The sequence below is a fragment of the Callospermophilus lateralis genome, chromosome 8, assembly GCF_048772815.1.
Source record: "Callospermophilus lateralis isolate mCalLat2 chromosome 8, mCalLat2.hap1, whole genome shotgun sequence".
Taxonomy (NCBI): domain Eukaryota; kingdom Metazoa; phylum Chordata; class Mammalia; order Rodentia; family Sciuridae; genus Callospermophilus; species Callospermophilus lateralis.
The window spans coordinates 87,558,191-87,580,531 of record NC_135312.1 but is presented as its reverse complement, the minus strand read 5'-3'; the positions used below and the strand labels follow the sequence as shown (position 1 = coordinate 87,580,531).

At 33.8% G+C, this 22,341-nt stretch overlaps 2 protein-coding genes across 10 annotated transcripts in view; one reads left to right on the top strand and one right to left on the bottom strand.

Moving 5' to 3' along the window:
- Tbck (TBC1 domain containing kinase) overlaps positions 1–11,878 on the bottom strand; it is a 237,430-nt gene extending 225,552 nt beyond the window's left edge. Inside the window, exons 1-2 of one of the 2 annotated variants that reach the window (XM_076864170.2) lie at positions 11,604–11,878; positions 4,394–4,615 (exon numbers count right to left, since the gene is read on the bottom strand). In XM_076864170.2, coding sequence (XP_076720285.2) covers positions 4,394–4,586 — 193 coding nt within the window. In that variant the 5' untranslated portion in view covers positions 4,587–4,615; positions 11,604–11,878. The remainder of the gene's footprint in view (positions 1–4,393; positions 4,616–11,603) is intronic. The other variant, XM_076864169.2, reaches the window with a different exon arrangement.
- A 288-nt stretch (positions 11,879–12,166) lies between these two features.
- The window catches only part of Aimp1 (aminoacyl tRNA synthetase complex interacting multifunctional protein 1), a 37,915-nt gene continuing 27,740 nt past the window's right edge, over positions 12,167–22,341 (top strand). Inside the window, exons 1-2 of one of the 8 annotated variants that reach the window (XM_076864177.2) lie at positions 12,185–12,259; positions 13,234–13,311. In XM_076864177.2, coding sequence (XP_076720292.1) covers positions 13,293–13,311 — 19 coding nt within the window. In that variant the 5' untranslated portion in view covers positions 12,185–12,259; positions 13,234–13,292. Of the gene's footprint in view, positions 12,282–13,200; positions 13,312–22,341 lie in introns of all 8 variants that reach the window. The other 7 variants (XM_076864173.2, XM_076864172.2, XM_076864175.2 and 4 more) reach the window with 7 other exon arrangements.

The window sequence follows — 22,341 nt, the reverse complement described above, 5'->3', positions numbered from 1 at the left end:
AGGAGCACAGATAACTCAGGGTAGTCTTGTTCCCAGCCCCCAAAGGAAAAAGTTCCCCTTTTATAAAAATAAGCCTCAGGTCTGGGGCTGTAGTTCAGTTAGCAGTGCACTTGCCCAGTATGTGTGAGGCACTGGACTTGATCCTTAGCACCACAAAAAAATAATATAAAGGTATTGCACTGGGTTCATCTACTATAAAAAATATTTTTTAAAAAATAAGCCTCAGTACTACATTCAAAAGGTTAAGTAGACCACTGTTACAATTCATTGACACCATTTAATTAATAGAAATTATTTTTTAAAGTTTTTTTTTAAAGAAAGAGAGAGAGAGAGAGAGAGAGAGAGAGAGAGAGAGGATTTTAATATTTATTTTTTAGTTTTCGGCAGACACAACATCTTTGTTTGTTTGTGGTGCTGAGGATCGAACCCGGGCCGCAGGCGAGCGCACTACTGCTTGAGCCACATCCCCAGCCCTAGAAATTTTTTGTTTTTTAACAACAAGAAACTTGCTAAAAGTTTTGTACTGGGCTTTTGGCAAATGGATGGGGTTATCTATATATTCTACTGTATGAAGTTACCAGTAATGTTCATGTTTATCTTCAACTGGAAAAGGCATCCTTTCTTCCAGTATCAGTTAGAATCAGATTATAGCTCCCACCTAATCCTCTGGCCAGAAGCTTTCATGCAGTGTGCAAATGACAAAACACTTTATAGTGGCCCTGACTGTAGGACTCTTGATTAGAAAGTATGTGATAAAACAGGAGATACATGTCAAGTCAACCTTGGAAAGTCTGAGATCTTATATTAGAACCTCAATTTTGCCATTGAGACTCTTTTTTAAAAGATATTCGATGGCAGTGCTTTAAAACCCTGTCTTTACATTAAGAATCTTTTTGAGAATCAACAAAAACCATGTACTTCTTTGATAAAGTGAATCTGTACACATCCACACACAAAAAACATCCAATTTTACTTACAATTTTGAAGAGTTCACTGATTTTCTACAACTCATTCATAGGTCTCCATGGCTACTAGGTTACCAGTTGCTATTATAAACTGTCAAATTTACTTTAACCCAAAGAAAAATTGGGACCATAAATTACAGAGATTTCCCAGTTCAGAGAACAACAACAACAACAAAACAATAAAGCAAACATAGCCAGATATATTGAGAACACTGCTTATAACAACACATAGAGAAAAAATTCCCCATACCAAAGAAGTTTCTATACCAATGTTTCCATACTTCATTTGCAGGACAGATGTAGGAACATTAAAACTTTGCAACAACTCATTTTTGCACATGTAGATAAAAATCTACCAGTTAATCTCATAATTATCTTCTTATTTAAAAAATTTCTGAAGCACTTGGATTTCCTTCTTTTGCCCTTACCTATAAGAAATCTACAAATTTAAACTGGGAGCAGTGGCACAGGCCTGTAATCCCAGAGGCTCAGGAGGCTGAGACAGGAGGATTGAAAGTTCAAAGGCAGCCTCAGCAATGGGGAGGTGCTAATCAACTTAGTGAGACCCTGTCTCTAAATAAAATACAAAATATGGCTGGGGATGTGGCTCTGTGGTTAAGTGCCCCTGAGTTCAACCCCTGGTACCACCACCCTACTCCTACAAATTTAAAGCCTACCTGAGGAAACAATGCATTTAATAATACTACTAACCTAATATCTTATTCTAATCCTATTTCCTTTCTCCATGAAAGGGATATCAGAGTATGCCACTCCAAAATATGCCACATTAGTGTAAGAATTGTTTTGGCTGAAGGACATAATTTTCTCTAAAACGCAGGATATAAATTTCTCTATGTAAAAATGACAGAAATTTCGATTTGTAAAAGTGTCCCTTCCCTACATCAGAAAGGAAAATGACTCTTACCTACATAATGAAACTTATTAAATACTTTTTATTTGCCATATCTTTCCTAGTCATCTTCCCACAAATTACTTCCACACCAGAAGCCCCAAATCCCTTCTCCTTTGTCTAGCCTCTTCTCTATACTTTATTACAAAGATATTAAAGACCCAAATTCTAACTAGCTTTTTGAGTGATATTCTTGTGAAATCCCCAGCTACAGGTAAATGTGTGTATATATGTATGTATATATACATACATACAGAGAGATACTAAAAATCTCAGTATGTATACATATATATACTGAGATTTTTTAATCCTGTTAATCTGCATTTTGTCAATTGATTATTTGATTCCTGGGCTTCAGATACTTAATATAAGACAGTAGTTTTTGCCTTCCTACATCTACATAATGATTATTTATTTTTCTTCCATGTATCTCACACACACACACACACACACACACACACACACACACAAATATATATATCCCCTACACAAAATGCTTGGGATATGTTCCAAATTTTTTTTGTGTTTCAGATTTTGAAATATGTGCACAGACTTTATGGGTTGAACATCCCTAACTCCAATATCTAAAATTCAGAATGCTTCTAAATCCCAAAGTTTTCAAGGACCAATCCATTTTGGAATTTTGGATTAGGGGTGCTCAAGAAGTGTTAAATACTACTATATGGATATCTGTAACATGTCTCGAATACTTTTTGGAAAAAAAGTAAGATTACAATTAAAATATGTAAATTTATTTTTTAAAATAAGAATGATTAATAATGAAACCAAGATTTGGTTTGTTAGGACTATATCAACAACAAAAGACAAGAATATCTTTTTAAAATCCTTCAATATTTTTAGGCCACCAGTACCACTGAAATGAATAAATGTAAGGAGATAAAACTTCACAAAGGAACCATCACACTGTATTCTGAAATACTTAAACCAAAACTTTTATGTAAGAGTTTAACATCAATATTCTTCAATGCAGAATTTAACATTCTATCCTTTATATTCTTATAACAGCACATTGTGTATCACCTATTTTTAGTACTGCTATATTAAAATCATGATTGTATTCTTCCCTACAATTTCTGCAGCTTATTTGGGAACTGGGATCCTATCCTGACTTATTCATTTCTAAATATTTGGAACCTAGCACAAAAAGAAGGCCATAGAATCAAGCAACAGTCTACTAAAGTGTTATAAATCCTGTAGATAGAGGTTTAGAGGTTATATATATGAAAGCAGAAAGTAAGAAATGTCAGTGGTTAAGAAAATCTTGTTTCTAGAAATTCTTCAACTCATCAACATATTTGTAAACTTTGTTTCAAAGCTAGTTTTCTACTAGTTCTGCCTTTTAAATGTGTTTACTATGGAAAGAAACCCTTAAGGCATCAACATGATGTCTCCCAAGTTTTCAACTGAAAGATTAGGCCAAAAACAGAAATACACTGATATTTGGTGAATCAGTCAATCAATGGAAGGCAACTTTGCACAGTAAAAGAAGCTATGATAAAATCATGTATTTTAAGGCCTGTATGTCTATGCCTATACAGATGTATAAAAACACACATATATATGCTTATATGTCCATACATACATGCACATATATGTATATACACATATATACAACCATACATATACAAATAATACACATATGCATGTATAAATATGAAAAATCAAATATTTTTATCATCTGCTATACAACCCTTCTCACCACCACTCTCTTTCCTATTCATATCACTAAGCCTCCTAACAAAAACTAAATATTCAGAATAGTAGGTATATGGTGGAGCTCTAAAGTACTTGGACACTGAATAGTTTGTTAACATTTGTTATCAATATATGATTATAGACATAGGCAACTTTTAAGATATTTCAACAAATAAAATTTATCATTACATGTATTAGTGTTATTATTTTACCATTCCATATTTTCTTTTGTGTGATCCTGCTCTGAACTTCAGTTTCCTTATCCTTAAAATGAAGGTGTAACAGTTTCTATTTCAAGGTCATCTTATGAGGATTTTTAATTAAAATATGTAAAACACTTAAATATTGCCTGATACATAATTAAACACTAAACTATTAGCCATTGGTAATTGTCATTACAAAAATATTTTCTACTTCAAGTCTATAAACACAAAGATTCTCAGAGCAAATAATTTTATGAGAAATAAACTACCTAACTTCAAAGTATAATTTTAGCCTACTTTTCAAAAGAACAATAAAGAAAAGATAGTGTGGGTTTATGAGGCTGAAACACATGTAATCATATGTGAAAAGACTAACGTTGCTCAGTAAAAAAAAAAAAAGCAAAACTAATCTTGTGACTTTTTATTTTTATTTGAAGACAGCCAAAATTCTTTTCAAACATAAATAGCTAGCACACACCTACACACATAACAATTTCTTTTTATATTTACTACATAGTTATCACTGAATCTTGGTAAGAAGGTAGAAAACAGGGACTAGGAAAGAAGAAAAAAAAAAGCAAAAAAGCAAATTCACTCACCATGCTTTCCCCTAGAAATATCCACATACTGGCACAGTCTGGGATGAGTGATAGTCTTAAGGATTTGAAAGCGACCTAAAATCTTGATGGAATTTGGTGTGAGAGGAAGGCCATTGCTTCCACAAACATCGTGTGGCAGAGCTGAGGCAAAGAAGGTAAAGGCACCCATTTCTGCATCCTTCAAGGGAAACATTCTTGGAATTCCAGATCTTCCAAGATGATCTGGAAAAGAGAGAGAATTTTATTACAGACTGAACAAACATTAAGTCAGTATTTTCTCACCTTATACTTAATACACCACTTGGAGATCAATGTCAAACTGAACACTACAATAAAAAATATCACCCAGTGGTTCAGGAGATTAAGACAGGAGGATCACAAGTTCAAAGCCAGCCTCAGCAATGGCAAGGCGCTAAACAATTCAGTGAGACCCGGTCTCTTAATAAAATACAAAATTGGGCTGGGAATATGGCTCAGTGGTCAAGTGCCCCTGAGTTCAATCCCTGGTACCAAAAAAATTTAAAATAAAAATTTAAAAAATCAATGTTTAAAAGTTATAAAGTGGTACAGAAGAAAAACTCAAACAAAAAATTTTTTGCAGCTCTAAGTCAAATCCAAAGTTTCCCAAGCATTAAAAAGAAAAGCTAGACCATTCCCATCTTCAATGACACCTGAAAGTTTTAAAAGCACATAAAGTTTGTTATTGCATTTTCACATGAATAAAGCTCTTCTTCCTACTATGGAGCCCAAAAATGATTTCAAATATAAAGCAAAATGTATACAGAAAAGTACTTGTGCCAAGAAAATAGAAAGAAAGAAGATTTGCAACCTATAATGGTCAGGAAGTTTGCTTGGTCTCTTCCAATTCAGAAGCTACATCAGAGAAGGTAAGAACAATGGTGAAAGAAAGTCAAAATAAAGTCACAAGGGTGGCCTGAAAGAGTCAAGAGTCCCCATATGGGCAGTTATTTATCTTCTAAGCAAAAAACAAATAGAAAGATAAAGTTCTCCCCTAAAGTAACTGAACAAACTGAAAAATTTTAGTTTGGTTTGGGCACAGGTGAAAGAAAGAAAGAACAAAAGAAAGAAAAGAAAAAGAAAGCTACTCTTAATTCTGTAATTTGTAGTAGTCTAGTAAAGTTCTGGATATCCACCCAGTCATCCTAAAACAAACATGCCAGTCAACAAGCCTTTCAAAATATACAAAGCTCAGAGTCAACCTTCCTTAAATGCTAAAATAATAAACCATCTTAGAATTATCAGCTAGTTTAGAAGAGATACATAAATGGAAAAATCTTTTGGGGGAAACAATGGAAATAATTTATGAAAAAATAAATTTAAAAAACATATATTTAGAGATTGGAAAAAATACTGCATCCAGTATGTAAAGCAGGAGGTTGCAGAAAAACATATTTCACAAAGATTAAAGAATAATAATTAACAGATATAAGATAAACAACTTCATTATAATAATCAAGAATTGCTCATTACAATGATATAAGAAGGTATACTCATCATCTAGTAAAAATTATAATGATTGTTTATGATAACATAATGTTATAAGATGTGGAAAAATCAAACCTTTTACTTACTCTAAGTCAGAATGTAAATTGGTATGACCACTTGGGAAAACAGTTTGATACTATATTTCTGCAGAGACTACTACATATATACACAAGGAGATTTATATAAGAAATACCAAAGCAGCATTGTTCCCAAAATACCCAAACTGGAGACAATGTGAATTTCTAATATCAGGTGGATGGTTAAATACATTGTGATGCATTCACCTGATTGAACAGTTTAGAGCATGGAAAATAAGCAAACTATAGCATCATTTAACAGCATAGATGAATCTTAGAAATACTAAATGGATAAAAAGTCACATAAAACTTATGCCAATATTTATAAAACTAAAAACATAAAAAATTAATAATTCTGGAATATTTACATGTTTTAAAAACATTCAATAAGAATGAGGGGAAAAAAAACTCAGTATAGGGTACCAATGGATGAAAAGTAGTGGCAAAATTAGGAAAGAAGCCACAAGAAGCTTCAAAAATCTAAAGTAAAAGTGAGTTCTTAGTGGGTTGGTTAATGGTTGTTCATCATAATTTCCATACAATGTATCTATACCTAATATGCATTATATATACATTTTAAAAAATATAATGAATTGATTTTAAACAAAGGTAAAGAAATTCAATAGGGAAAGCATAGTCTAGCAAACAGTGCTGGAACAGGCTAACCACGTGGAAAAAAAACCAATAACCTCAACCTCTACTGATAAACCCACAAAAATCTAAGATGGATCATGGGCTTAAATGTAAAAACTGAAACTGATAGTCTTCTAAAAGAAAACACATGAGAATATTTTACAACCTTAAGCTAGGCAAAGATTTCTTAGGTAGAAACAGAAAGAACTAATAATAAAAGAGAAATTTGATAAAGTAGACTTGATCAAAATTAAAAACATCTGCACACCAAAAAGCACCTTTGAGAAAATAAACATTCAAGCAATGATAAGAGAAATATTTATAACTATCTATACATATATTATGTGTGTGCGAAAACACATTTGTAATCTTTATCAAATATGTGTCTATATATATGACAAGACTTGAAAATAGAATCTACAAAGAATTCTTATATGCCAGTAATAAAAAGACATATAAGTCCATATGTAAACAGACAAGTCATAAACTTATATTTTCACAAAATGTATGCAAATAGACAACACATTAAAAAGTATTCAATGTCATTAATCACAGAAAAACACAAAACCTCAACTACAGTCCTTCACTTCTATCAGAAGAAATGACTAGCAATACCATGGAAGGGAATGCTGAACTGAAGCTCTGATACATTGTAAATTTTCTAAAGTTAAAAATATTCCTAACTTGACTAAGAAATTCTTGTTCTATAAGCCATCTGTCTAAGAAAATCAACATATTTGTTCATAACAATGCATACATTAGCAAGCTGATAGTACTTCTTCTCATAATAGATAAAAATTGAAAGCAATGTAAATATCCCACAACTGAATGGATAAAGAAGCTTTGCCATGGAATTCTACTCAACAAAAAAAACAAAAAAAAAAAAGGAGCAAACATGAGAAAACATGAATATATCTCAAAAATACATTGATGAAGAAGCAGACACTAATGAGTACATAATATATGACTCCCTTTAAATGTAATTCCAGACCTTTTATTCTAAACTTAGTGATAAAAATCAGAACATACTATTCTAGTTGGGGAAAAGGAATTTTAAATAGATAGGGCAACAGACAAACTTCCCACAGTAATGAAAATGTTCTATATCTTGATAGTAGTGGTGGTGGTTACAAATGTAAATACATAAACCAAACTCATCAAATAGGTCATTTAAAATCTCTTTATTTTAATATGTGTAAATTTTATCTCATAAAAATGAAACAAAATTAAGAGGCTATGAAAAAAATTATCAAAGGCAAAAATAGTGGAAATTATGATCATCAAATCAAATAGATGCACTGGAAAATAAAGTTCAGATAAATTCTCATAATACAGAACAAAAACATAAGAAAAAATATAACAGACATGGATCAACACAACAAACACTTTAGAGGAATTTCTAAACAGGGAAAAAGAAAAACGAGACAAAATAATGAAAGATAAAAATAAAGAAAATTTCCCATACTTAAAGGGAAATATGTACATTTAAATGAAAAAGACTTAAAATTTTATAAGGCATAAATGAAAAACACCCACACTGGGATATTTATCTTACCCCCTTTAATGAAATCATTGCAAGGAGAATAAACTCACACCTAGATATGCCACTATAAATTTTCAAAATATCCAGCATAAACTGAAATAGTTAATCAATTCTTAGAGGAAAAAAATAGTTCATCTATCAACAAATTAAGAGCAGACTAGGCAGTAAAGCTTTGAATGATCTAAAGGAACATAATCTTTATTCTATATGCAGCCAAATTATCAATTATAATAGCTAATTGTAATTTATAATTATGTAAACATTAAAAAACAAACTTTTCATCTATACATTCTGTTTAAGTTCTTTAGAACATATTTCAGCAAAACAGGAGAAAAACAAATAATAGAAAATGTGGCTTAACAACAATGTGATTTATCCAAATGTTCAATAAGTATAAACCCATTGTAGAGGTTATCCAAAAGAACTAGGATGTCATTTGTCCAAATTAAGCAATAGCTATTGGTCTCCATGGATGTCTTAAACAGAGGAATAGAAGGTTCTATGTATGAAATACAAAAAAATAGAGGATTGCTGAAGAAAACACATATACCTTTTCCGCAAATGAAAACAGAAAAGCAATCAAATGGGGCGTGAAAAGGTAAGCAAGGGTATTTATCCTGAAGAATTAGTCTTCATACTATAGTGACACAAACATACCCATGTTTATAGCAGCATAATATGCAACTGTCAGAGACTATGGAACCAGCCTAGGTGTCCATAAACAGATGAATAAAGAAAATGTGATATATATTCAGCCATAAAGAAAAATGAAATTGCATCATTTGCAGGAAAATGAATGGAACTTGAGACCATTCTATTTAGCTAATCAGTCAAACTCAGAAGGTCAAGGGTCACATGTTTTCTCTCCTATGGGAAAATTAGGGAGGTAAAAGGAAAAGAAAGGTGCGGGGGGAGGGACGAGGGGGAGGGAGGTGGGCAGTGGGAGGACAACAGGGATCTCATGAAAATCAAAGGGAGATCAGCAGAGGAAAGTGCCCATGGGATAGGAGGAAAGGAGGAAGGGACAAATCCTGGGGAAAGATATTGGCCAAATTATATTGTTATACTGTTTGCATGTATGAATATGGAGCAACAAATCTCATCATTATGTACAACTATAATGCACCAATAAAAAATGTGGAAAGAAAAAAATAAAGTAGGGAGAATATCAATAGTCTATGAAATAAAGCACAATTTACCTGTGGCATGAATTTTTGCCATTGGAGAAGAAATAAGAATCAATTTGACCTTAATATTACAAAAAAATGTGTTTTAGATTAGTACAGGGATTACAAAACTAAAACACTGGGTGGGAAGAAAATGTACTCTAGCATACTGCCTGGATTTGCAGTGAATAATAATTATAAAGCCATAATGTTGTAAAAGTTTTATTGGTTTACAATAAAATGTACTTGTCTTTTAGCATAAAAAGCAAAAGATTATATCATTAAGAAACATAAATTTTACTGGGCTGGGGATGTGGCTAAAGCGGCAACGCGCTCGCCTGGCATGCGCAGGGTGCTGGGTTCGATCCTCAGCACCACATTTTAAAAAATAACAAAATAAAGATGTTGTGTCCACCGAAAATATTAGAAAGTTCTCTCTCTCTCTAAAAAGAAAAAAAGAAAGAAACATAAATATTATTAACCTTGATGATTTATAAGTAAAGTTACAGCTAAGGGAAAGTGCAGGTTTCACCAACTAACCCTGTAGTAACCAACAATCTGTTGACCTACAGGCTGTTTACAGATGCCCCTGGCTTACAATAGTTAAAGGGAGTTAGAGAACACTAACAGCAAAGTGGAACCCCAGACAGGCTCAATCTAGTTCAGGCATCACAGAGACAGTCCAGATGACCTTGAACTCATTATATAATGACTTCTTTAAAAGATGGGCACTTTGTCAGATACAATTATCCAAATAAGGAAAGAAAGAAGATGACACCCTGATTTATAGAAATCCCATCCCTTCTCAGTGAAAAGCTCTGAAGACAGTATGCATACCATTCCCTCTCATAATGCAGACTTAGATACTTTTAGAGTATAAGCACCCCTTCTCCATTACCCCCTGAATAAAATTTCCTGCCTGCTCTCAGAACTGATCATTTGAAAATAGTACTGACCAGGAAAAGAACTTACAAGTTTGGTAATAGCTGCATGCAGTTTCTGCTCTTATGAAGAAAGAGTCACTACTTTTTTCATTTTAACAAATAAGGGGTCAAAAATATTTTCAAAAGTTGATGTGAAAAAGTAGAGTTTACATATATTATTTAGGATTATAAAGTAACCAACACAAAAACTAAAAACTGTGAAAACTATTCTAAAATCTGTGGATGCTATGGACTACTTTAAGTCAATAGGAAAAAATAAGAATTTTAACTTATCATTCAACAATTAGGTCTAAATTAGAAAATGTTAAAGTGTTTACATCTGAACAGCCCTCAGTGTAGAAAATGATAGAAAACTGTTGCATTTTATTATTCAATCCTACTACAAACTACTATTGGGTTTTCAATTAGATGCCTTTATCACTTAGATAACTGAAAAATCAAATAACCAAATAAGTAAAATGCAAATGATTTTAAAAGATAAAACATTAATTAGCATAAAATAATTAATTATTGTTCTACTTCAATTACCTCTCAAGATGTACCTAAAAAGGCTCATAAAAAAACAGACGCATGCATGTTGCTTACACTACGTGAGTAAAAAAGGATTACAAGAGGAAAACAGCAAACAAAGCAGTTGGACTTGAAAATTCTTTCCACATTTTGAAATCCCTATTTTAAGTCAAATGTTTCTCCTGGTACTGTGCCAATGATGAACAAGAATCTTTGTCCTCAAAGGACTGGGAGCTGAATGACTCCAATGGGGGCGGGGGTGTCAAAAGCAGAGAGAAAGATGCTGATTTTATCATGAACAAAATAGCATTTGCATTTCTTCAACAAATAATATTAATTCACTAATTTTATATACATTTTCCCAAAAGTTGTCTCTGTCCCAAATACAAATAGGAACAGTAGGCCTTGTAAAACAGCCACTGAAAATTGTGAAATCACTCTCTTCCAACTGCGTCAATTTCTCCTATTGTTTAAGAGAGTATTATACTTCAACAATTGACTACACCTTGAAAGCCAGAAACATACCAAAGCATGAAGTGCGTATTTTGGTTTAAGAAACAGAAAAGACTTCAGGATTCTCTAACCATCTCTTTAAGCATTCATTTGATGCTGTAGTTGCGTTCGAAAGTTGCCTTAGATTTCCAAGACTCCGGTGAACGTGTGGTTTAGGGGAAAGGGGGGCTGTAGGTACGGATGGAGACAACCCCCATCAGCAAGAAGCTCTGCTCCATCTCTCGCTGCAGACATGCGAGCCACTCGCTGCAAATGATTTTCCTCTACCTCCCACAAGTCCCACCAACTATGACACAGAAAACGGGGATACCCGAATACCTGCCTCTGAGTCTGGGGACGCAAGCGGACAAAAGACAGGGGGATGGAGCTTCTACACTGGGCCCCAGCGCTGCGGCTGTGGCTGGTGTTGTCGTTACTGCTTAAAAGCACCAAGTCCTGCGTTTTAGGTACTTCGACAAAAGAGGCCGTTCCTGGAACGCCGGGAACACAGAGACTGGCATTTGCCTGCGAGCCAAGACAGCCGAAGTTCCCTTCCGAGAACCTGGCCGGGAACCGGAGATCCGCACGCTCCACTGACAGCGCCCTGCTGTCCCCTCCCCCCGACACACGGAACAGGTTGGCGCTTCCTTTTGACCTTACAGCTTCGCGACGCAGTCCTGAAGAAAGACCCCCCCAACTTCCGGTCTCATGCCGCTTGCCCAAACTGGCGATAAAATATAGCGAGAGGGAAGAGGTGCTGGGGGAGTTGGTGATGTTGGGTGAGGGACTGGAAAACTGAGAGTGTGGTGTGGATGAATAAGTAGAACTGATCACAGGAAGAGAACGACAGAGCGTGGGGTTGATTCAGTGGAGCGCTCAGGCGTTTAGTTGGGGCACCTTATTGGGTCCTTTCTCCCTGCCACCGTGTGCTGCGGGCTGTCTCCGTCGGCTCGAGGCTGAGGCTGTTTGGGAGCTGCTGCCAGCGCTTCACTTGAGTAAGGTCGCGGAGGGTCTGGGGTACGCAGATTGCCATTTTAGGGGTTTCTCTTCCCTTACTTCTCCCCACGAGAGAGGACCTGACCTGCGGGTACTAATAGGAAGTCTGATTCCCACCAAAATCCACACTGACGTAAGAAAATAGGAAAGAGCTTGGAATCTTGAAGGAACCAACTTTGAGAAATGGATGTAATGCCAAAGGAAAGGACGTTATTGGAGAAAAATAGATTCTTGAGCATGTTTACTTTTGTGTGTGTGTGTAAAAGGACTTTGATGTTTGTGGGTGAAGCCAGTAATTCGTTGATTTGGCAAATAGTTATTAAAGCCCACTATATTTAGGTTTTAGGTAAAGAGCTGTGAATAAATGTGTGCCTCCAGCCCACATTTCATTGAGGAAGACATAAAAGTGAATAAGAGCATAACATATTTCAGGTCATGAATTCTGCTGAAGAAAAAAAAAAAATACCCAACAAGGAAAGGGGACATAGTCTAAAATTTTAATGTAGTGAGAGAAGGCTCACGGAAAAGATGACTTTTTTTTTTTTTTTTTCAGTTAGGAGGTGACAAAAATGAGAGATTTAACCATGGAGATTTCCCAGGGAAGTGCAGTCAGGCAGAAGGACCAGCCATTGCAGAAGCCAATGAAAAAGTTACCAGAACAGCATACAAGCCTGTGTGTCAAAGTTGAGTTAAGGGCTTAAAGCTGTAGATAGAATTAAGGAATGCAGAAATGGGTCATGAAGGATCTTGAAGGCATCTAACTTTTATTCTGAATGAAAAAGGAGGCCATTGGAGAGTTTTGAGCCATTGAGTGATAAGAGAGCCAGTCGTAGTGTGAGAGTGGTACCTTCACCTCCTGAATGTAGCCCTCATTGATCTAAGGCTTATTTTTTTTTTTAATGTTTTTTCTTTCTTCTCACCTCTCTCCCTCCCTAACAAGATTGGGAAGACAGTCTTATTTTTCCTCCTTTAGTTCATTGTTCTTGAACACACCTGCAGGAAGGAGAAGCCTGCTGAGAATCTGGGAAGTGAATGCCTCCCAAATTAACAAGTGAGTCCTAACCCTGCATCTGGGCACCTTGGGGCCCCTTACCAGAGCACACCTGGAATGTAACCCTTGGAGTTCCTTTAAAACTGCCCTGTCTGTCCCTCCTGATTAGGGAAAGTCACAGACTTTGGGATGGGAGTCTAGCAAAGCAATAAACCTTCTTTTTCCTTTTTCTCAAAACTGTGTCCTCATTATTAAATTGGCATTAGCGACAGGGAACGAGCTTTCTGTCACAATAGACTGAGAAAGATGGAGTGAAAGAAAGGAGATCAATTAAGGAGACTTTTACTATAATCCAGAGGAAACACAGTGCCTTCAGGACAGGTAGTAAGATGGCCATTCATATTCTTGGTTCACTTAGATATACAAGAGTATTATGAACATGTTAATTTTCTTTAATTAGGCTGTGAAAGATAAAAATGAATTGTGTGAATTCAGAATGACAAACTCAAGTTATAATCATGGCTTTGTCATTTGATATTTGAATAGATTTAGACATGTCCTAGAATCTCTGAGTCTATCTACAAAAAGGAAATAATCTTCCGATGTTATAAAGGTTAAATGGAAAGGGCCTAGTCCATTAAAGTAGTAGCTGCTATTATTAGCTATATTCTTGGATAAGAAATGGGGGAAATATATGGTGAGTTAAGTTTTACTGAAGAAAATCTAATCCTGATTAAAAAAAAAAAAAAACCTCGTTGGGATGTAAGAAGATCATGGGAAGCCTAGACATACCTCTTTTTAGATTTCTGTGTACGTTTTACTGGGGAGAAAAGTTTTTGTATTAACAGCCATGGTATGTGGAAATACATGAACTTGTACTCTCAATGGCCCATCTGATACCTCCGGTATGTTGAAGTATAATATTGGAGAAGTATGCTGAAGCAAGCATGTAAAGCACAGCTTATTTAAAAAGGGATAATACAGACTTCTCCCAGGAGGGAGAAGGGGCCCATAGGTAGTATCCTGGTATCCCAAGAAGGGAGGGTGTTCTGCCTCTTTTATGCATTCCAGATTTTCTTTGTTCTGCTCTCTTCCCCCTTACCTCTCTCCTTCCTGCCTACTAGCCTAGGCCCAATAGTTGCTTTGGTGGGATGGCCAAAAGGTATGAAGCACATGGGCTGGAGGGGCCTGAGGAACTAAGGTGGAGTGATCCTGGCAGTCAGGGAACCTAGGGTGCGTGAATTAACAACTTTTACCACTCCCTGAAAGGGAAGGACACTTCCTGGGACTGGTTACCTTAGCAATAGGTTGGAGCAGGGGAAGGTTATCTTGGTAGGGGTGGAGGAAGGGCTTTGAAGGCATTTACATGTCAGTCTTAGAAGTGGGCTGTCTCTCACTTCTAAGTTGGCCTTCCTGTTCCAGATCTAACCCAGATCACCTACCTATACTAACTGCCTGTCTTTAATTCTGGCTCCACATCTACTCTGTAGCCTTAACCCTCATTTCATAGCCATCCTTTAAACCCAAATAGAACCTTTGTCTCCTCATCAGGAAAAGAAAAGTAAGCTCTTAGTATGGAAAAAAATGTCAATTAATATGAACCTTCCCAAGAAGCATTTTTAGATCTCCTATAAGTTTTAACAAAGGTAAATAAAAAGAACCCTGCAATTAATACTGGTTGTTGCTGCTATATATTTTGAGTGTCTCTGATATAGATATATTATTCTCGGTATTTTTAATTTTATTATTTACTTCAAATTCTGGCACATATTAAGTCCTGGAAGGAATTTTAACCTAATTCTAAAAGGTACCATGTTGCTTAACACTAATAAAAAGGTGTTTCTTTCAGAGTGAGATAACTTGGCAATTAGATTATTATTGAACAAGTGGTAAAAAAAAGTTTGGAAGGTAAGAATAGAGATGGAAGAGGTAGGAGGGAAAGGAAGGGTCAAGGGGAGTAGCATGGTTGACAGAAGGAGTCCCTCATCATTATACAAAATACATGCATGAAGATGTGAATTTGGTATCAACATACCTTATATACAACATGATAGATTGTGGTATAAAGGTATAAATTAAGAATCGTAATGCAAAAAATAATAATAATAAGAGCTGACGTATAATGGCATAATTTGGAGTGAACATACTTTATATACAGAGTTACGAAAAACTGTTGTGAATGGATAATTATGGTTGTAATGCATTCCATTATTGTCATGCATGTAAGAAATAAAATATATATATATATATATATAAATAAAACAAAAAAAGAATAGAGATGAAGAGAGGAGAAGGAAAGACAATTAAAATAGGATAAGATTGTTAATTCTGAAATATACATTTTTCTCATAGTTGTATTTTAAAATTGTTAATCTTAAAATCACTACAGATAGTGGAAATAGTTTTTGTATTCTGCATTTATACACACATATTTGGTAATGATTATTAGTGCTTTCATCAGTTTAGTTATATGCAGCGTTATAGTTATTGAGTTTCATTTCTGTTTTAATTTTCCTTTAGAAAAAAGTAATGTAAGAAAAAAATTTAAAAGTCTTCCAGTAGTAATACAGGATGCATCTAAGGGATTAAAAAAAAAGCTTTGGGTCAATTGAATCAACACTAGGGTTTGTTTGTTTTTTAAATAATTGTACTGAAAAGAGCTTCTGGACCATTTTACAATTGATTGCATCTTAGATTTGAAATATAGTATGCTTAGTGTCTAAGAAGAATGTCAGTTTTTACTTAATTGTAATTCTGAAATAGTGGAATCTGTTTTTCACAAGTAGAGGGACTGTTGCTGAAATGGTAGCTCAGCAGTAGAGTGCTTGCCTTGTAAGTGTGAGGCGCTGGGTTCAATCCTCAGCACTGCATAAAAATAAATGAATAAAATAAAGGTATTGTGTCCATCTACAACCAAAAAAAAATTTTAAAGTAGAGATAGAGATGCTTCTAAATTTTCATGGAACTTCTATAAAGTAAAATTTTCGAATCTGCCCTTAAAACTTTAATTTCAAAGCAGTAGCTTATTTGAGAATGTGAGGCAGGAAATTTGCTTTTTGAAAAATCATAAGCAACATAACAAAGTGTTACATCTTAATTTCATAATCTTTTAAATTTTAGCACAGAGACTAACTTAGCATTTCTATTTAGACACTACTAGTTCTAATAAATATTAATAGGTGTTTCTTGGTTAGAATTCCATCCTTAACTTGGAAAATGCTTTCTAAATATATCCTTTAGGGACGATACAGCTTAACCAGTAAAAAAACTAGCTTCTCCATTATACAGACTTAAATTTCAATCATTTAATAAATTGCTGTACTAACTGGGACAAACTAATTTTATTCAAGTTCCTTTTTTGTATAATGAAGATAATTACAGTATTCATACATTATCTATGTACAGTATTTAGCCAATGTAGGGTAAAAGCTGTAAAAATGTTACATTGTTATCTGAAAAATCCTATACAGGTTAGTATACTGAAAGCTTGACAACACTCGGGAAACTTGAAGTTTTGAAATTCAGCTTATGCTCAATAGAAAATAGAAAAAACACTGGCTGGGGCTCTAGCTCAGTGGCAGAGTGCTTGCCTGGCATGTGTGAGGCAATGGTTCCTTAGCACTACATAAATGTAAATAAAATAAAGGCATTCTGTCCATCTACAACTACAAAATTTTTTTTAAAAAAATTGAAAAATCACAACAGTGATTAACATACAACAATGAAATGAGCACTGGGATGTTCAAAGATATGTCTTGACTTTAAGCAATGTTAAACTCATCACCAACCACTAACCATAATTTTGTTAAAAATTTCTTCTATTTACTGCTTTCCTCATTTGTCTGAAAGCTTTCTGTGTGCAAAGAAAATATTTTTGTTTTCCACTATGAATACAGCACATTGGGCAAAATTACAGACTTTAAGCAATGTTGGGGGTCATAAGCCTGCACTACTTTTAGGATCTGGCAGGTAACATTAATGGCAGACCACTAGAAGTCTGTATGCCTTGCTTTAATGCATTGACTTTCAGTTGTTTTATTAAACACTTAACACCAAAATACAAAGATATTTCTCAACTGTGTGGTGACAGTTTTTAATCCTTACAGGAGAGTAGAGATTAGTACCAAGCCCAGAAGAACTTCATTAAAAGGTCAGGTCAAGAAAAAGGAGCCCTGATAAAAGGCTAAGAAGTAGAAGGTGGAATCAGGTGAAAGTATTCTCAGTATGTAAATTAGGAAACTAAAGCTTGGAGGTGTTAACTTTACCAAGGTCAAACAGCTTGTTAGGTACTTTTTCCCATTAAGGTTTATTGGCTGTAAACACTTTTTTAAAAGAAGTATATTCTGCCAGTGCTTGTGATCATTATCTGCATATTACTAGAAAACATTAACATAAATTTAGTCTTGTATTTTTGGAAAATTGAAATGGCAGTTACTCAGCAAGTGCTGGAAAAAAGCTATTTTCAGGGTGGCTCATTCTAAAAACAGCAAAAATGGCCTTTAGTATTTTAGAAAAGTTAATACACAGACATGACTAGAAGCAAATGTTTTTAGATGTTTTTAATATTAGCATTACATCTAGGAATAGAGGAAAAACTGGTTAACAGCTGTTACATTTTCTAGTCATTTCTGAGTTTTATTTTGCCAAGAACTCTTGAAAGTGACTTAGCAAAAGATGTTTATTTTTCTCTCTTAATGAGGCTAATGAGCAAGTCAGAATAATTAGTCTATTCAACACCTTATTTTATCCTTTCTTTATTATAAGAACAGTCGAAATCCTCTCTGCTAGCCATTTCAAAGTAGACAATAAATGATTGTCAACTATAGTTAACCTTGCTGTGCTGTACGATATTAGAACTTATTCCTCCTATCCAACTGTAATTTTTTCTGCAGTATTTTAAGGCTTTGAAATTTTTGAACCTTAAATATGGTTACATAGTATTATTTTTTGCATTCAGGAACAAAGTAGATTTCCTCTTCCAAAGAGATTCAGGACTTAGTCTTAACATTTCTGCCTTGTTTGGTATTGCTCTCCACAGTAAAAGTAATTTTGTAACTCTTTCCCTTTCTTCTCCCTACCTTGTTCATCTTTGAATTTTTATTTTGATAGAACTTTGTTTTTTAGAGCAGTTTTAGGTTCACAGTGAAATTGAACAGAAAGCACTCAGTGAATTGTTACTCTTTTTCCCCCTTCTCTTAAATAACAGTTTTTCTCTTGGTATTCTTGCCTACTTGTGTGCCTTTGGCAAAATTAATTGCTCATCCTGGATTGTTTTTTCTTCTGAGCTAGAGCTAATAATTTTTATCCAGTCCTTAGAAAACCTTCACAACAAATTGAATTGAAATATGCTTTATTCTGATTAATTCTGTTGAATGTTCCTTCCTTGTGTGTCATTTATTTAATGACTTCAAGTCTGTTATCTTTTATAGTTTCCACTATTATGATGGCAATATCCAGTTGTAGGGGAAAGTGGAAAGATTTTCAGTTGACTATTTTATTGAATTCCTGAGGACTGAGTACTTAAATGTATTTTGTTCAGCACTATAAACATGAAATTAATAACTTAATATCTGTCACTCTCATAAACTATATAACTCACAAAGAAATTAACATGTAGTCTCATAACCCAAATTATCTAAGTACATTTGTAACATCAATCTCTATGAGTTTATTTGTATTGTTTATCATGTCCTTAGTCTGCTGAAAAATATAAAAATCATAACGAGAGATCTAGAAAATATAATGACATTAGGTAACGCACTATATCATGAATTTCTTGAGGGTAAACATTATGTATACACTCAATCTTTTATTTGTATTCCCAAAATTTGTTCAGTGCCTGGTGAATTGACTACTATTTATCTGCTATGTGCCAAAACTCTTGTTAAATATTATGTATGGTATATCATTTTATATCTCATAACGCAATGAGATAAGTAAAATTGTCCTCATTTTATAAATGATAAAACTAAGACTCACAAAGTTTAAATAACTTCATAGTTCCCAACAATTAAGAGGGGCGGAGGGGCAAAGGATAGAATCTGCTCCAAGGTCTGTGATTTCTTACTCCATTTTATTTTCACCAGTCTTAAAAGAAATTCTCAAAATAGGAGGGGATGATAATAGTATGTATGTATAATATGTATAATATGTATAATATATATAATTATAATATATAATATATAATATGTATAATAGTATGTACCTTGTGATATTAATGATTAAATGTGATTACATAAGTCAGTATCTGAGTGCTGAGAAAAAGACTAAAAACAAAATAGAATATATAGGATATAATTATTACCTAATATTTATTAGGAAATTCAGTTCATGATGTATATTCCACTAACATTTCTTTGTTACTAACATGTTTTCTCTTTTTCATCTTTAATTTTTTTCATGTTTCTCTTATCTTATTTTTTGGTTAAAACAAAAGTCCACTTTTACTTATTGTTACGTTAATAGGCATTTCTCAGTCCTAATTCATAATTTAAAACAAGAACTTAATCTAAATTAGTATTTGCAAACCTATAACCAGGCATATAAATCATACTTATTTTATTATTAATATATACATATATGTATATTTTAATGAAGTACTTAGATTTTAATTACATAGCATTTTATTAACATGCAGTATGTATAAATGTAAGAATTATCAAAAAGTTGATTTTACTGTGCTTTATGTATGTTATGCTATTTTGAATTAGATGAAAGTGAGACATAAATTTGACACAACTCTTCAATAATGTGTTATTACCTTTTGTATATGAGGATAAGCTGGGGATTTTTATTGGACATATTTTAATTTTAGAACACTTTTTATTTACTACAAACTTAAACTGAAGTAGTTTACTATATAAACTTAAATAGTTTACTGTATTTAGATTACTTAAAACTACTACAAACTTAAGTTAGTAACTAGTTGTTATACCATCTTTTGCCAAATTGGAATTATTATCTTGTAACCCTTTTGTGGTTTTAGTTTGTTATAATAGTGTTTTGGTTTTAGAAAAACTGGCATGGCAAGTCTTTAGTTAACCTTTAGTTAACAATAACTGAGGATTATCCAAATTTTGTCTCATTTATATTTTCTATCAGTTTCAAAGTTTTATCATTGCCCTTTATCACATTGTTTCTTCTTAGTGGTTCTTTATGTGTGTTACTACTATGTTCATTCAGCTTATTTGTTTCTGTATTTTGAAACATGCTATTCTCTCTTCCTAAACTTACTCCTGTGTTTCCATATGCCTTGACAGATCCAAGTCCTATTATATTTAATTCAATTTTGTGACTAAATCTTAATTTTGAAAACAGTAAATAAATTCATCACTCAGTAAAGTTGCATATCCTTTGTTTTTTTTTCCTTTAGGCTAGGATATATAACCCTATTTTTAAAATTACTGTCTTAGAAGATCCTTAACTGCTTTTATGTGATTCAGAGCAGGAGTGTCAGGTTTTTCAGCAACTTGGCTAGTATTTATTTGTAGGTAACATGTTAGACCAGTTCACTCACTTATGAAAACTTATTTTATAAGCTGTATTTTTCACTAATTTTATGTTCTCAAATACTCATTATTACTTGTTTGCAATAGTAATATTTCACCAGTCGAAGTTATTTGATTATTGTTTATGTTAGGCTAAAATAGATACTAAAATTCGGAAGAGCATTTTTACTCTACATTGCTATCCTGTAAAATTTCAACTTTAAAATGATTTGAAGAACAACATGATATTTTTTGTTCAGGTGTCAGGTAACCAGGCGAAGTGGTGTATGCCTATAATCCCAACTATAGGAGAGACTGAGGCAGGAGGATCACAAATTGAAGGCCAGCCTAGGCAATTTAGAGAGTGCTTTCTCAAAATAAAATATAAAAAGTAAAATACAAAAAGGACTGTGGGGATTTGCTCAGTGATAGAGCACCTCTGGGTTCAATCTACAGTACCAAAAAAGGGGGGGGGGCAGAATTAAAAAATGCTATTTCTATTCTAAATTTGTATATATTTTTTGTCTACACTTGTTGAGGGCCACAGCCAAGTTGGGATGATGCATGGCATTTTTGCCAGAAGTAGTGGTTGAGAGGTGATGCCAGCGAGTTCTCGCGGAGTTCCCGTTGAGTTCCAGTTGAGCTCTCGCGGGGATTCCCGGAGAGTTCCCATTGGTTGGGGAAGAGCCGGAGGAGGGATATTTCCGGTTGCTGGTTCCTGGGTGCGCTGTGTGGTGTTCGGGAGAATTCCCGGGGAGCGTGTGTGGAGTGTGCTGGTGGAGTTCAGAAATGAAGTTTGTTCCTGCTTCAGTGGCTCGTGATTTGTGCCCAGCCAGACTGCGGCATACACTTTTATAAACTTTTCAAGTAGGACTTTTCCAGGCTTTACTTCCCATTTATTTCATTTACTAGCAACTTTGTTTTATAGGGTTTTATTTCACTTTTGTATTATGTCTGTTTTCAACTTAAGGACAGAGTATTTTGAGGATTAGTTTTCTTATTTAAAAAAATCCAGATTATTGTATAGGACAGACATTGGATAATAATTTGAAATTAACAATCCTGTAGTATTTGAACATTGGCCAGTTTTTTGTTTTTTTTTTCTGTATCAAAAAACTTCACAATTTTTTGAGTACTGATCATTAATAATCTGGATTAGTCCATCAATTTTTACGTTGTTATTATTATACTTTGAACTAAAAATGAATATTAAGTTAAAAAAAAAGCAATGCATAGTGTTACTAATGATTAACCCTTTCTTGTTACTATATCAGTATATGACAATTTAAACTAACTTGATGAATGAGTTTCAAAATATTTGCATATATGCAATTTTCTATGTTTTCTATATCTACAGGATTTTTTTAAATTTCTTTGAATTTATGATAAAAGTAAACCACTTTTTTTGGCGGGGTGTGATGGTGCTGGGGATTGAACCCGGTGCAATGTTCATGCAAGGATGCAAGGAAAGCACTTTACCAACTGAGCTATATCCCCAGCCTCCACTTGTAATTTCTTATAAAGGACACATATATAAAGACATTTACTGCTGAGTAGGCGTACGATTAATATTGATGTTTTTCTAATTATTGTTTTTTTTCTT